The sequence below is a fragment of the Gymnoscopelus braueri genome (genome assembly GCF_963280865.1).
Source record: "Gymnoscopelus braueri genome assembly, chromosome: 2".
NCBI lineage: Eukaryota > Metazoa > Chordata > Actinopteri > Myctophiformes > Myctophidae > Gymnoscopelus > Gymnoscopelus braueri.
Genome location: NC_137604.1, coordinates 47,320,815 through 47,336,241, shown reverse-complemented (window position 1 = coordinate 47,336,241; position 15,427 = coordinate 47,320,815). Strand labels below are relative to the sequence as shown.

The following is a 15,427-nucleotide window of genomic DNA, read 5'->3' as shown; positions in this document are numbered from 1 at the left end:
TATAAAGGAATGTAAAGTTTTACAGCTCTGACTTTTAGAGCTTTCACAAGACATACAGAATGTATTCTGCAACCATGCCCTTCAACTCCCAAATCTTACAAAACAAAACTGAACGGAGCACTAAAAAACTAAAATGAGAGAAAATAAAATTTGCATCTGGATTTTCTCTGAGTGATTAAAGTTCTGGTTTAAAGGAAGAAGGTGGAAGGTGGGAGGGGAAGTTGGGCTGCATCAGTCGCACAGACAGTAATGACGGCGCCACTGCTGTTTAACAATCAAAGATGGGAGGCGGGGGCTCGCAAGGAAGTCTCTCCCCGAAAATACAGGTGTTTGGTACAATCAAAGTGCAGCTTGCAGAAATGACTGGGTTTGAAGTTGAAAGGGGAGGCAGAAGGAGAGGAGGAGGGGTGGGGGGTGGGGGGGGGGGCACCGTGGTGAGTGAGTGCCTGTATGAGAAAAAAAAAGTGACTCATAAGAAGACCGTGGGCCGGCCCCTCCTCTGGGATTTTGAATAATCAACAAGGATAAGGAAGTCGACTACTGGGTGCTTACTATTTACTTTGTTTAGATTTTTTCCCCCATGCCTCCTGAGGGGAAGTGAGGCTTTAGCTGGCCTACCTCTCTGGAGGCAGGCGTGTTGGCAGTGGGATTTGTCTGGGACACCACTATGGTTCCCGTGGGATAAGAGCAAATCAGACCAACAATAGGCTAGAAAAGCAGTACCAGAACCACCGTGAGTTAGCATGTACGTGTACTTACAGTACAAAGAATTTGTCTTAAAAAAAATTATAATCTGCCGACATTGATGCACAGTGACTCATAAGCTGTAGACTTCTAAATGACGCACATTGCAACTTTTTTCACATGCAAAAATCTCAATAATAGATATAGAATCTGGACATGACTCATATTTATAATTACTCTTCAAGATAACCACTTTCGCTTAGAAAAGGTGTGTTGCCCAATAATGACTGGATATCAAAAGAGGAATCCTTCCCCATAATGTTAAATGTATTTCATGAATGCAGATTGCAGACCCTTAATTCCTGTTTCCGTATCATATTTACAATTACAAATGAATGAGCTATACCAATAAAGAGCAACAATGTGTGTCGGTGTATGCACACAGACAGTAGCTGGAATTAAATACAAACATATTCTTCTTCTATTCTCACTTCAAACATGGTCACATTAGCACCAGTGTTTAAAAGTATTTATATTTGCTGACAGTGAAAGTAATTTAGGTTAAATAGCTCTGTATGACAGGCCTTGGCAAAGATTTAAAGGATTTGAGTGTCAGACCTATAGGCTGTTCTGCAGGTTGGATGAGATGAGAAGACGGTTCACCTCAAAGAAACCCACATAGCTATTCGTATTCACACATTTCAGTGTTATCACTAAAACTGTAGTCATATTTTGTCAGCATTTTGTTTCATCTTGAAAGATCATTTGAACCACAAACACAAGTAAACAATTTAGAGTTAGACATACACTTAACTTAAACACATATAGGCTATAAGAGGAACACAACCACTGACAGGGGGGAAAGAGTTGTCAAACACACCATCTAAACAGGCTAAAAACATTAGGAGAATTTGTAAGCCCCACATTTAATTGCACTGTAATTAAACGTTATTAAATAGTCTCTTTCAGATTGCGTAGCACTTTATCCATGAGAAATATGCATGACTATTTAAAGGCATTGGTAAACACCATTTAGGCTTTGTGTGTGGTCTTCAATTCAGCTGCTTGATCTCCTCATGTGTACATGTAAATTATACTGGGAAGAGAACAGCAGATCAAACCCCAAATGGACCTGATGTATTTTAGTCATTCCAATTTTTTTTCTTTAAAGAAGAAAAGTTACACGTTGTGAAGAAGAGCTAATAACGCTTTACTTGACTTTTTTCAACATTGCTTGTTAGGGGATATTGAAATTAATTGTATCTGTTACCTCCACCACGTGGCGGGACTTTACAGGACTAGCCTACATGAGGTGAATTTCTAATCTGATCTTTTATTCACATCTTATTGATTAATTGATTGAATACTTAATTTAGAAGTTTGCAGAGAGAAATAGTACTTTGCAATGGAAGTACAGTTCAAAATACAAGGTCAACTAAAAAGGATGAAAAACCCAAAGAAGCCTTTCGGGCTTGATTCAATAGGGGTCCTCACGTACTCAATTCATAAGACAATAAATGACAGACAGATATACACTACTATACAGAACATCATATAAACAGTTTAAAGGTAAGAACAACAAAAAATATGTAGGCCTACAGTACACAGATCTCAAAGATAATAGTGCACACCTCTGCACATGCTGAGTCACAAATTGCACCAATCTGATGAAGGACATTTTCTATATATCTCCATCAGTCTAAGCTCAACATTTTTACCGTGCTTCTCCAGGGAATAAGGAGGAGATGGGAGAAACCCACTTCCCGCCGGTCTGTCTGTGGTCTGTTTTTGTCAGTTGATTTGAAGTCGCTCCACCAACGTGCCGTGACAGGAAAGGAATTAACTCAGCAAAGGGGGGAAAAAATAAAAAGCCTCAAATGATCAGACAGATAAACTATTAAATGTGTGATGTAAATGTAAATATTCAGTCAACTCCTGACATATTCAAGATTCAAGATTTGTATTGTTACAAAGTAGCCTACATAAGTATAAAGTTCTTTGGTTTTGGTTCCTAAACATTGTAGTAGCGATAATAAACTATGACAAAGAAATATTGCAGAATATCAGCAACAGTAAGAAAGAGAATAACAAACAGTGGTGGAAAAAGTGCTCAAATTGTTTACTTAAGTAAAAGTAACAATACTGCAATGCAGAAATACCTGTTACAAGTAAAAGTCAGGAATTCAAAATGTATTGGCATCAAAATGTACTTAAAGTACCAAAAGTAAAAGTATTCGTTATGCAGAATGTCCCGTTTCACAAGTTATCATATGTCTAAAATGTATAAACAAATCTTTTGTTTATACATTACATTTAAAATAGCATATCTACAAGCTCACAACGTGTCGCGATGCGGCACGTTGTGAGCTTGTAGATCGGTTATTTTCAAATAGCCAAAGTTTACATAGGGCTGAAGTGGATACTGTATGTTTTGTAATAATAAACAAAATCTACAAAGTAACTAGTGACTAAAGTTTTCAAATAATTGTAGTGGAGTAAAAGTACAATATTTGTCTCTGAGATGTAGTGAAGTAGAAGTAAACGTATAGAACATTTTAAATACTCCAGTAAAGTAAAAATTCCTCAAAATTTTACTTAAGTACACAACTTTAGTAAATGTACTTAGTTACTTTACACCACTGATAACAAAGTACGTACATTGGTCTTACATTGGTCATACCACATGCTTGAAGGTGCTGTGTGCATGGTTCCTACATCTAAAGGTTGTCCATGTGCGTATGTGCGCACTGCACAGTACAGTATGTGTGTGTATTCATATTTATTTACAGTGTACAGTATCTCTATGTGTATGTACATTTACATTGTGTGCATATATGTTTGTATGTAGTGTTTGTGTAAAAGGGGCCCATTTTGTTCCATTTTTGGATTTTACTGTGTTCTGTAATGCATCTTTAGATGATGGGAGAAGTTCCACATTTTATAGATGGTATATACTTTTTTACACTTTGGTTGCCATAGGCTATTTCATGTACTAATCGTGGTTATTTGGCTATTAGTCACAGGGGAACCTCTTTTGGTGCGATTTTGGTGGCTCTCAAAGGGGGGTCCAGGGAGGGACCCTCAGGGTTCCTTGTGTGGGTTCCACATGGAACCTTAAAGATCTGGAACTCTGAGAGTGTACAAATAGAACCAAATGGATCCAATTTGGTTCCATTTGTACACACTGTACAGTTATGGGGATCCTTGAAATTAAAATGTTAACAGGTTCTTTAAGGTATCTCAACCATCCCAAAGAACCACTGAAAAAAACACCTTTTGTGTTGTGTAGGGCAGTCAGGAATCTATTTCCTCACATTATACCTCAGGCAGATATGCAGTATGCATTTCACCACAACAGAGTTTGATATGTTTTAATTTGCTTTACTGACTGTAAACACCAATGCAAAAAATCTGAGGACACACCACACTGGCACGGGCCGTGAGCACTAATACACAAGGCACAGGGGTGGAAGTTGAAAAAACTTTGAAGGACACGTAAATGTAAGTTTCTTTCTGTAAATTGTGATATAGTATAGTTTAATGTACTGTAGGCTACTCATTATTTGGCCTATAGGGCAAACCTACAGGGCAAACATGCTGTGATGGGGCTATGGCAGTTGAAGGATTTCAAGTATTCTCAACTCTGTTTCACTAACCTTTGACCGCTACCTGTCCCAGAATAAAGCATCAACATTTAGAATGTGCATGTGTCACGCCGGGAATCGAACCCTTGGAAAGCCAACATCTTATCGGATCCAAATACTAGGGGACAGAAGTCCCAAGCTGAGCGTGCTCTACTGTCAATAGTTTCATAGAAGGATAGACGGGTGCAGACTCTCAGTGAACAGTCTATAGAAACAGACACAAGGTGATTTTTCACACAAACTGCTGCTGCGGTAAATAATCAAATCACCTTGTGAGTGCGGACTGTTTCTATAGACAAGCCAACATCTTAACCACTAGCCTAAAGGAGAATTCCCCCTTGGCTGGGAGAGATGTTAGGGCTTTTGGTCATCAGACAGAGGCTCCGAGCCACTATACTGCTACACATACACTATCCTGCACCACAAGTATGCAACCAAAACCAGCACTGGCTCACCTGTGTTAAAGTAAGGCTTCTCTCTCATGCAATTTGCAGACATACACAGAACAAAGTAAAGTTTAGGAATTTGTTCAACTTTCAACGTGTGCCCATATTCTACTGTTTACAGTAGACCAATTTATAATTATTGTTATTTTATTAGGATATGGTGATGATGACGATGATGATGATGATGATGCTGATGATAATTGATGATGATGATAATTATATGTATTATTATTATTTATTATCATTATTATTATGTTTATTAGTATATCCCATAAACCAGTTGATGTGAGCCCAATGTCCATCTTCGGAAATGGTTTAAAGAAATGCTGTTTGGATCATTCATTCCCCCATTGCTGTGGTGTAAAGTAACTAAGTAGGCTACCTTTACTCAAGTAGGCTACTGTACTTCAGTACATTTTTTGAGGATTTTTTTTACTTTACTGGAGTATTTCCAATTTTCAATACTTTTACTTCTACTCCACTACATGTCAGAGGCAAATATTGTACTTTTACTCCACTACAATTATTTGAAAACTTTAGTTACTAGTTAATTAACTAGTTGATTTGAATTATTATTAGAAAATATACATTAACCACTTCAGCCCAATATACATTTCGGCCATTTGATACAATACATGACATTGCAGTATTGATACTTTTACTTAAGTAAAAACATTTGAGTACTTTTCCCCCCACTGATTGATTGCTGTGTGAGCTCCTCACCTCCTCCTCAGAGGGCAGATCAGACTGACACTATGAGGGTGGAGCTCTGAGGAAGTCAGGATACATACATAGCCTATCATAAACTCTGTCACTGTTGACTTTACCTGTGCAGGAAAACCTTATCGCTTTACCTGGACTGGACCGTTGGAGAGATGGAGCGAGCGACATGAAATGAGGATTTTATTTCATGACAGTCATAGGATTTTATTTTTTTAAATTATCTTTTAATGACGGGAATAATAAGCAGTAGAACTGAACACTATTTTTTTTCTCCAAGCGAGTTAACGTTACGTTTATTCCTTAAAAGATAATAGCGCGCAGTTGGACTAGCAGCCAGGAGAACAGGTAACAGTCACATTGAATGTATATAGCCTATAATAATGTTCTATGATTGATAGGCCATATTGATTAGGTTGTCGTGTTGTACACAGCTGACAAATAGCCTATTAGATCAGTGGTTTTCAACCTTTTTCGTATCAAAGTCCATTATTTATTCGGCATAATTTGAGCCGCGGACCACCGTTTGATGAGATTTAGCCTCTCAGACCCAAGACTTAAGAATATTTTGTTATCGTTGGATAAGATTTTGTCAAAATAACAATTCTTCTAATGCAGATGTTTAACAATAATTTAACTCCTGAGAGCGTAACATGAAACCGGATGGACCCTTTCATATTACGCTCTCAAGAGTTAAAGATCTATTAAGGGTCCATTTGGTTACCAACTCTTCCATCATTTAGCTGGGGACCACCTGCAACCTCCCCAAGGGACCACTGGTGGTCCCCGGACCACTGGATGAGAACCACTGGCCTAGAAAACAGAATTAAAAACCACAGGAGCGACGGAAGAGGAGACCCTATGGTTGTCACTGGACAGGTTAATAGCCTGATTTATAGCACCAAGTGAAAAGCAGAGTTACAACTTGGCTGACAGAAGTTTGTTGATTTTATTTAGCCCGTTATCAGTTCATTTAAATATTTTGCTTTTCGTATATTGTATTTACGTATTTACATTGATATCCTTAATAATGTCATCACATTTGGCTGATGATCACATGAATAAAGCATGTTTGGCTTCTGTCATGCAATGTGTAGATGGGAGTAGACTCAAAGGTTTGTTACTGAAGTCATGCAAGATCAATATGGTCTCTACTGGGTCAGGAAGGTCATTTTGAAGCTAAGTTGTCTACTCCCTATTATATTATTTTTAGGCTTATTCGATTTTAAGTAGGCTACATTAACAAGGTATTATTACCATTTGGCTGCTACATGGAGAAATTAATTGCACTAGCCTAATATTTATCATGATAATGGCAACAAATCTGCTCTGCTGTCAAATTTCAAAGTCTGATGCCATAATACTATTTTAATATTATCCTTGTTTAACATACTAGTTTTTTTTGCCATTATCATGATTCATGGGGGTTATGTTTATGTCATCAATAATTTACCTTAGTGCCTAATTGTACAAATAAAATAATATTGGTTCAGCGGTTCTTCCTTGGGGTGATTGAGGTGCTATATAGCACCGCTGTCATATAAGAACCTGTCCAGTCCAGCCCCTGTATGGTTCTTTATAATATTATATTATACTGCATCAGATCAGTGTAGGCACCTCTAACGGTTCTATGTTGCACCATGTGACAAAGGCGCATCTTGGTGCACCAAAAGAGCAGAAAGAAAAAGAAAGAAAGAAAAGAAAAATAACTAAATAAACACTTTGTATGTAGTAATAATATTTAAAATACAGGCAATATTAATGTAAACACTGTGTAGCTGTTGGGGGGAGCTAGGAGTATTACATTTGAGAGAGAAAAAACATGGTCAGCTTAGGATTTGTGCATGGACCTTGAATATGCAGTCAGAAAAAGTTGACATAGACAAAAACTAAAAATCACAAGGTGTAAGTGGTTAGTGGCTGTGGTTCTCCAAATCGTCTCTGTCTCATACTTCAAGGTGAGATTTATGTGTCTCTCTCCTCTGACATAAGTAAGGAGAAGAAAATGAACCTAAAAGCTACTGAGGAACTATGCTGTAAATTGCAGTTGGTTATACCAGAGAATATTTGTTATGCACTAATAAACATCAATTTCACAGCAACAGTGATACTGTTAAACATCTAATGCAACTATCAGCTATATTTAAACTATAACTGCAATCACTGCATGAAAGGTATCTAATTATAAAAGCAATGCATCTTAAGCTCTATATATTTGAGCTATTTATGACATACTTCAGTCACATTTGGCCACAGCATTTTCCAAATTCTAAGATGCTGCAGATTACAGTAATTGTTTCAGAGACTCAATATAGATAGAGCATCAATGCCTCATTCTACCGTGTAAGGAATATGCGGTCCAAGTTTGGGTAAAATATACATAACTCTAAGAGCATTAAAAGGACACAAATGGTACCCATACATGTCCTTTTAACGCTGAGGATCTTACATTTAAAAACAGTTTTTAGTTTTTGTTATAGCCTGTTTTGAGTATCAGGTGGGCTTTGACTGTGACCGGCAAATTACATTAAGCTATCTGAATTGTCCTGATGTTAAATCCATCCTGTTTAGTGTTTGTTGTAGCCTGTTTTGAGTATCAGGTGGGCTTTGACTGTCACCGACAAATTACATTAAGCTATCTGAATTTTCCTGATCCATCCATCCATTCTGTACCCTAAGGAGATAAAAAACAAATGTAGAGGGATCAAAGACAGCATGATCCACAAACGTTTGTGGTAGTAGCTAGCTGCAAACTCAGGCCAAAAGAATTGAATGCAAACAAGGATTTTTAATGGAAAAAAAACATGAGTAACATGTTGCATTTATGTGTAAATACTGTTTGGAACATCCAAACATATAGACATTGTTAATATAGTAATTGTATTTTGTACTGTATATTGTTTAGTATATTGAACATATTTTCAGAACACATATTCTGGAAACAAATGCAAATCAAAATGTATGTTAAGCTGCTGAGGTTTTCCTATGTTCCTGCAATATAAGGTAGACTGAATAAAGCTATTTATACTTGTTTAGTAGCAACAACAGGATATGTTTTGTTTGGACAGGTACACTGTGCTTGTAAACTGTACCTCTCCTGTTCATCACTTAGCACTTAGGCAGTTATCTACTTCACATAGAGTCAAACAATCATCTATAGGGGAACAGTCTCCCCCTTCCCCAACATGTCTCTTCCTGATGGCAGACTTGTAAACCAGGGACTGTGCTGGGTCTTGGTTGAGCAAGTTTTATGACCAGAGCGCTGTCGTCGCCCTGTACCATCCTCCTCCACTCTGTCTGCCGTCCCCTGGGGCCCACACGCCAGCTGTTTCCCCAAGGAACTCTGGCTACCAGCACTATTTGTGAATGGAGGAGGATGTCGTTCTCTTTGTGTGTTTATGGCTATGTCAGAGAGTGCAGGGGAGCAAAAGAGAGGGACAGATCCACTGTGCGTCTAACTTACATTCCCAAAAAATTACAGAGCTGTAGCTCTGACTCCAGGGCGACATGAAATAAATCAGCTTGACCTTTAACACCAGACCTTTCATTAAGGAATTCCAAACTAATTGCTTTACGATTTCATTATGACTAGAAGGCTACTCAAGTACTCATGGAGTGGGTTTAAGTAAACCCTTGAAAGGCGAGTGTGATGCATTACCCACAATTCTGCTGACCTTATGTACTGACTCAACAAATTGGGATCTGCAGAGGGGATCATTGAACGTCAAACTCGGTGACACCACGTCTTTGCCTGTACATTCACGTTGAAGCAGTTAGGGGCTGAGCTCATCCTGGCTTTGCTGGCCTGGTTCTAGATAAGAGGCAAGGTGGTGTATGTCCACCATTAAAGCTTGATCTCTCGGGCCTGGGTGACCATACACAGTTCCCTCAGATATGATCTGAAAAGAAGATACAAACGTCTGAAGATTCAGGATAGTAAACCGTTTCCTGCAGTAAAGATAATTGCAGATTTTTATGAGGATGGGATAGGATGAGGGGGGTGGGGGGGTGTTTAAAAGTCAACAGATTGTTTAGGGCCAGGAAATATTTTGAGCCAAGCACAAGTCTCCTGTAGGTTGGGCTTCGTGTCGTAAATTTCTCTCCACATCTTGAATGCCATTGGAAATTCCAAGCCAGGCCCTTGTGCAGGATGTGTACCTGACAGATATCGTTCAGGGCCATTGTGTTACAGTTAACAGCGTATCATGGAAAGGATGCTGTTTTGGAGCGTGTGCCCATAATTACATAGATATAGTAATTGTTCTCTTGTTATTGTTGGACTTCTGTTCTCAGGCTCCTGAATGCCGTCAGTCTGCAACTGTTGATGCTTTCTGCCGCCAGTGTGTAAGAGGCGGGGCATTTTATGAGGCTCTTTTTTTGTAGCTTGCCCAGAGGGGTGTTGTTGTAAATCATGTGTGATTCATAAAAAAACAGGTTCCACTGTCTGCCAGGCTTCATCTCCACAAACCTCAGAGACGTACAAATAGACTTTGGCCTGCAGCCATACCTCCCTGGATACCCTTCCTTTACCAAACCGTTCGTCTGTCAACACTCCCCCTTCGCTCGTCTCCCTCCCCCAACTCTCTAGTATTTATCGCACTCCGCCTCTACCTCTGCAGAAGACTGACAATGTTGTTTTCTTTGCACTTCTCTTTGACTGTCCTCCATGGGAAGTACCTGGCAGCGGATGCATGTGGCAGGTTTCTGCCTGGACACGTCTACCCCCCCCACACACACACTCCCCTGTCTCCACGGCCACGCACCGTGAGAACTGCGGTATCCATGGAAATGAGGGAGGTGTGTTCGGGGTGGTTATTTAAATGTAGCGGATTTGGGCTCTGATGTTTGAACATTTTAGACTTGTGTAGGTTTACATTATCAGTTCTTCAGCCAGGTTGATGGTGGTGGGGGGTTGGGCGGGTGTGACCTCAAGCTCTCTAATCTTCAAAACTGTTGCATGTGGTTGAAAGATCTTGCTGTGTTTCTTAAACTGCAAGCAGGTCAGAAAGGCAGCTGAATGGTGGATCTGGTAGAAGAAATAACAATTTGTCTATTCTTTGTTTTCTACTTCTTTTCAGATATTTTCCCTGTGCAACTATTAGACCATCTTCTCAACTTAACCGTGTAAACCACAGCCAACGTTTTCAATCTGCAGTCCTCAATATCATCATCATCAATCTCACACCTGCAACAGCTACCCTCATGGCCCATCCATATGAGCCCTGGTTACGAACAGCACCAGGTGGTGGCAGTTCAGAAGACATGAACATCCCTTCCTGGTGGGACCTCCACACTGGGCCAGGGAGCTGGATGGACCTCCAATCAGGGCAGGGTGTTGGGTTACCCTCAGGCAGCTCCATGGGACTGCAGCCTTCCTTAGGACCTTATGGCTCTGAGAGCCAGCTATGTAACCTCCCCCCAGCTCAACTGGCCCCGGGTTCACACTCTTCTCACCTCTTCCCACAAGATGGCTTCAAGATGGAGCCAATGGGTCCTGAAATGCTACAGCAAGAGTCATATACCCTGGAAGAACCTCAGGAAAGTGCCGCCTCCGCTCGACCAAAACCTCAACGTCGTTCCTCCTCCAGGGGATCCGGCCAGGCTGTGTGCCGCTGCCCTAACTGCGTTCACGCTGAGCAGCTAGGTCAGAGCACTGACGACAGTAGGAGGAAGCACATGCATAACTGCCATATTCCTGGATGTGGCAAAGCCTATGCCAAGACCTCCCACTTGAAGGCTCATCTGCGCTGGCACAGTGGAGATCGGCCGTTTGTCTGCAACTGGCTCTTCTGTGGGAAGCGATTCACTCGCTCTGATGAGCTGCAGCGCCACCTACAGACACACACCGGTGCCAAAAAGTTCAGTTGTGCTCTATGTCCCCGTGTATTCATGCGCAATGACCACCTGGCCAAGCACATGCGCACACACGAATCCCCACCAGGACACGGGGAAGAAAGAGTGAATGGTGAGGGAAGGATGGATAAGGGCTTCGATACACCCACGCCTCCTCATCCAGCCTCCCATGTATCTCCAACGGATGCCACAGAGCCACCGCTTAAGCTGAAATGCGAGACTGACCCTTCAGTCTCGAGTGTATCAGGGCAGTCCACTTAATTGCATTACTTTAAGAAGAGACTTTTCAGCTAGCAGTTGACTATGAGCCTTCTCTATTAGTTGTAGGGGTGTCATAGTTTTAAGATAGGCCATAGAACAAAGTTTGAATATTACTTAATAAATTCTGGACTGAACAGACAGCTTCTTTCTATTTTCCTGTGCATCTGTGACAGCACATAGAGCAATAAGCTTAGACAGAATACAGATTAGGTCTTAAGTAAGGACTCTGCAATTCTCTAAATGTAGTAGCACAGATGAAAGAATGCTATCAAATATATTGTTCAGAACTACACACACATCTGAAGACAAAGGCCTTCAGTGTTCATGTCCGATTGGAAAGTGGAGCAATCAAGCCCGAGCTAAACGCTTGCTGCTAGTGAAGACTAACCAAAGACATTTGGAAAGACTTAAACTGAAGGTGGCTTGTTATCATGTTTACAATGTAGCCAAGTAACAAAATCTGTTACTTGATATTTTGGAGAGAATTCTATCTCAAACAGCCATTTCCTTGTCAGTGATTTGTTTTTCAAAAGACAGCATGAATGGAGAAATAAGACAGGGGCAATTTCTCTATGTGTTCTCTGTTTTAACATCTCTTGTCTTTATGAGTAGCCTACTGTACACACAAGACACTGGAAACTCAAGATTCTAATTCAAAGAAATCAGTCAATTTGTGTCATTGGCACAAAATAGCACACAAATTGGCGTTAGTACATTGCTGCAAAATGGTGAAGTGAACCTGGTTTGCTATTGCAGTGTGCTGTCAATGCACATATATGAATATATGTTGGACTAAGACTCCGCTTTTTAACTAAAATATAATGTGTATTTATGCAATCATGACTGAAACAATATTAATTCTGACTGCATTATCATGGCTCTAATCTCTCAAGATCAGCACCACTGCTGTAGTGTTATTGTTAGTAGGAATAAACACAGAAGCACCCAGGAGAAAGTGGACCATGACAAAAAGGAGGTGGTGCCCCCTTTTCTTTTCTTTTTATCCCCGAACGGGTTCCCAGATTGTCATGGTTCTACAAGAAGATGTTCATGGTGTGATAATATAGGGACCGCTACCTAAATTCCATCTACTGGATATGTTTATATCCGTTTGCCTGTCAGATCAAATGAAAGTTAAAATCCTCATCAAAGGACTTGAAGGGCCTCATCTCTCAGCAACTTTTATGAAAAGCTGTTTGTGCTCTTCGATGTTCTACACACCGTGAAATGATATTCATCACCTCAACAAAATACTATGTTGAAGCACAGTTGCCTCCTTTTGTGGAGAATCAACATGTAAGCAAAATAAATGTGCATTTATGTTTGCAGTCTAAATAAAAGAAAACATATGACATCATATAATATATGCCATTTGGTGGATGCATTTTTCCAAAGTGCCTTGCAGTACCAACAATGCATACATTTTTAAGCATGTATATACCCAGGGAGTCTTAAAACCCTAAGCTTTGTGAAGTTGATTTATACTTTGTGGTACGACAGAGTATAATATATATACTCCCATGCACCACTTTATGGGTCAAAGATTCATGTGAGCACAACCTGATTCCAATTAATGCATGATGCACCACCTAACTGCATTCATGTGGTTTGCTTGCTATATGGATAGATAAACATATTCACCAATAAGCAAATGGGTATGTACAGTTACTTCTGTAGTAAACAATACAACACTATTAGGATGTACGTTAGATCATCACAGATGTTAGGTTGAGATTTCTATCAGATAAATTGGGGAATTTACGTTTTTTGAGGCTCATCATTTGTGTATTTATGTATAGAATTTAAGCAATGAGAGAATTCTTATGTATTAGTCAATTATTGTCTATTGACTATAATAATGTCTTGACATAATTATTATAAATAGACATAAAACGGTTCTCTTTTGTTGGTCAATTGGACTAGATTGAAAACAGTTTTTCCACAATTGTCGTAGTATAATGTTTTAGCTGTAGAGACTATAATAAAATATTTTTTGAACATTATATAATTTAAATACCACTATTTAGTTGCTTGCATTTAATCTAAATGTTCTTTGTGAAATAAACAGCAACATTCTGTGACTATGTTTCAAATCTTTATTTATATAATCATCAACACCAACATCTTAACACTTAGATTTTCAGTTTACAAGTCAAACACAAACATTGGCAGCAGTGATGGAAGAAGTATTCACAGTATTAAAAATGTACTTCAGTAAAAGTGCATAAGTATTGGCATCAAAATATACTTAAAGTACCAAAAGTAAAAGTACTCATTATGCAGAAAGCCCCCAGTTTTCAAATTTATAAAAATCCTTTGAAAATAGCAAATCTACAAAGTTTCTACAAATATTTATAGTGGAGTAAAAGTACAATATTTGCCTTTGAGATGTAGTGGAGTAGAAGTAAAATTATTGAAAATTGGAAGCACTCCAGTAAAGTAAAAATACCTCAAAATTCTACTTAAGTACAGTGCTTGAGTAAATGTACTTAGTTACTTTACACCACTGATTGGCAGTATATAGTACACCCCCTCTCCTTGTCACAAGAGGCTTCAGTGAAGAAGAAAAAAGTTGTTACATAATTGTTTTGGGGTAGCCTATGTGTGTAGCATTGTTTAGACATGTTTGTAAAAAAATCCTTGTTCACAATTGGATCCAACTGGCTAGTACCTCATGTAGACTACCCCATGGAGGCTGCCCAATACTGTATTACGGTATATGATAGGTCAGTGGTTCTCAAAGTGGGTTTTGGGGATCCCCAGGGGTCCTTGAGGGGTTTCCAGGGGGTCCCCAGCCAAATGAGTTGATATAAAGCATCAAAATCAGTTTAATCACTTTAAACCTACTGTATTAGGGTATTTGAAAATAGCCGATCTACAAGCTCAGAACACGTTGAGTTGAGATTATCTGAGGTTATTATCTGCCATTTAAAAAAATCTTGAAAAAAAGGAGAACATTTTAACAACACAAATCTAATATGGGGGTCCCTGGCACACATATTTTCAGATAGGGGCCCACAGCCAAATACATATTAATTTGGGCATCCTTGACATGAAAACATTCGAGAACCACTGGTTTAGGTCCGCCCATGCTCTTGGAAGGCCTATAAATTGCCAATAAGTTATGAGATCCCTTTAATTGAAGGGTGAACATTTCTGTGTTATTACTGGGAGTGATATCTTCCAGAATGACTATGCCACCATCTACAGGGCTTCTGCAGGTTTGACGCCTGAGTAGGAAAATTACTAAAGGAGGCTGCTATGACAGTGACTAAATCTCACTGCAAATTAGATCATTTTACTTCAAAATCGTCAGAACAGGCAAATGAGGTAGGCATACCTCAGGAGAATTATTATTATTAGCCTATTATCATCATTATTAATTATTATTATAATAATGTTTTATTGATTGATTGATTGATTACTTTATTAACAGGTGTATTTTTTTCAAGAGAAATAGCAGTACAATTATACAATTATGCTAAAAGGATAACATAAAAAGTCCTAAGTGCTTGTTTCGGTTGTGGTCCTATGTATTCAATTCATCATGACATTTAAAGACATACAATAACATACAAGAAATCATCAACATCATCATCATCATTATCCAGCTATATTAATTAATCACCATCGTTACAACTTTGAGTGTATGCACCAATTTGAAACTAATGTTGCCAAATAGCTATTGTAAATAGATTACATAACTAGTTAATCAGTGGTTCCCAAACTTTTCAACTCAGGACCCAAAAGATACATTTGTCTCCCCAGGACCCCAAAAATACATTATGAATTAAGCACATGATCCCTATTTCATAAATT

At 39.1% G+C, this 15,427-nt stretch overlaps 1 protein-coding gene across 1 annotated transcript; it reads left to right on the top strand.

Moving 5' to 3' along the window:
- Positions 1-5,601: 5,601 nt before the first annotated feature.
- sp6 (Sp6 transcription factor) lies at positions 5,602-13,683 on the top strand. The gene is made up of 2 exons (XM_080417849.1): positions 5,602-5,842; positions 10,573-13,683. The coding sequence occupies exon 2, from the start codon at positions 10,697-10,699 to the stop codon at positions 11,606-11,608; it is 912 nt and encodes a 303-aa protein (XP_080273975.1). The 5' UTR covers positions 5,602-5,842; positions 10,573-10,696; the 3' UTR covers positions 11,609-13,683.
- Positions 13,684-15,427: the final 1,744 nt, after the last annotated feature.

Coding starts and splice junctions, on each gene's coding strand:
- sp6 (XM_080417849.1), top strand. CDS start 10,697: ATGGCCCATCCATATGAGCCCTGGTTACGAACAGCACCAGGTGGTGGC.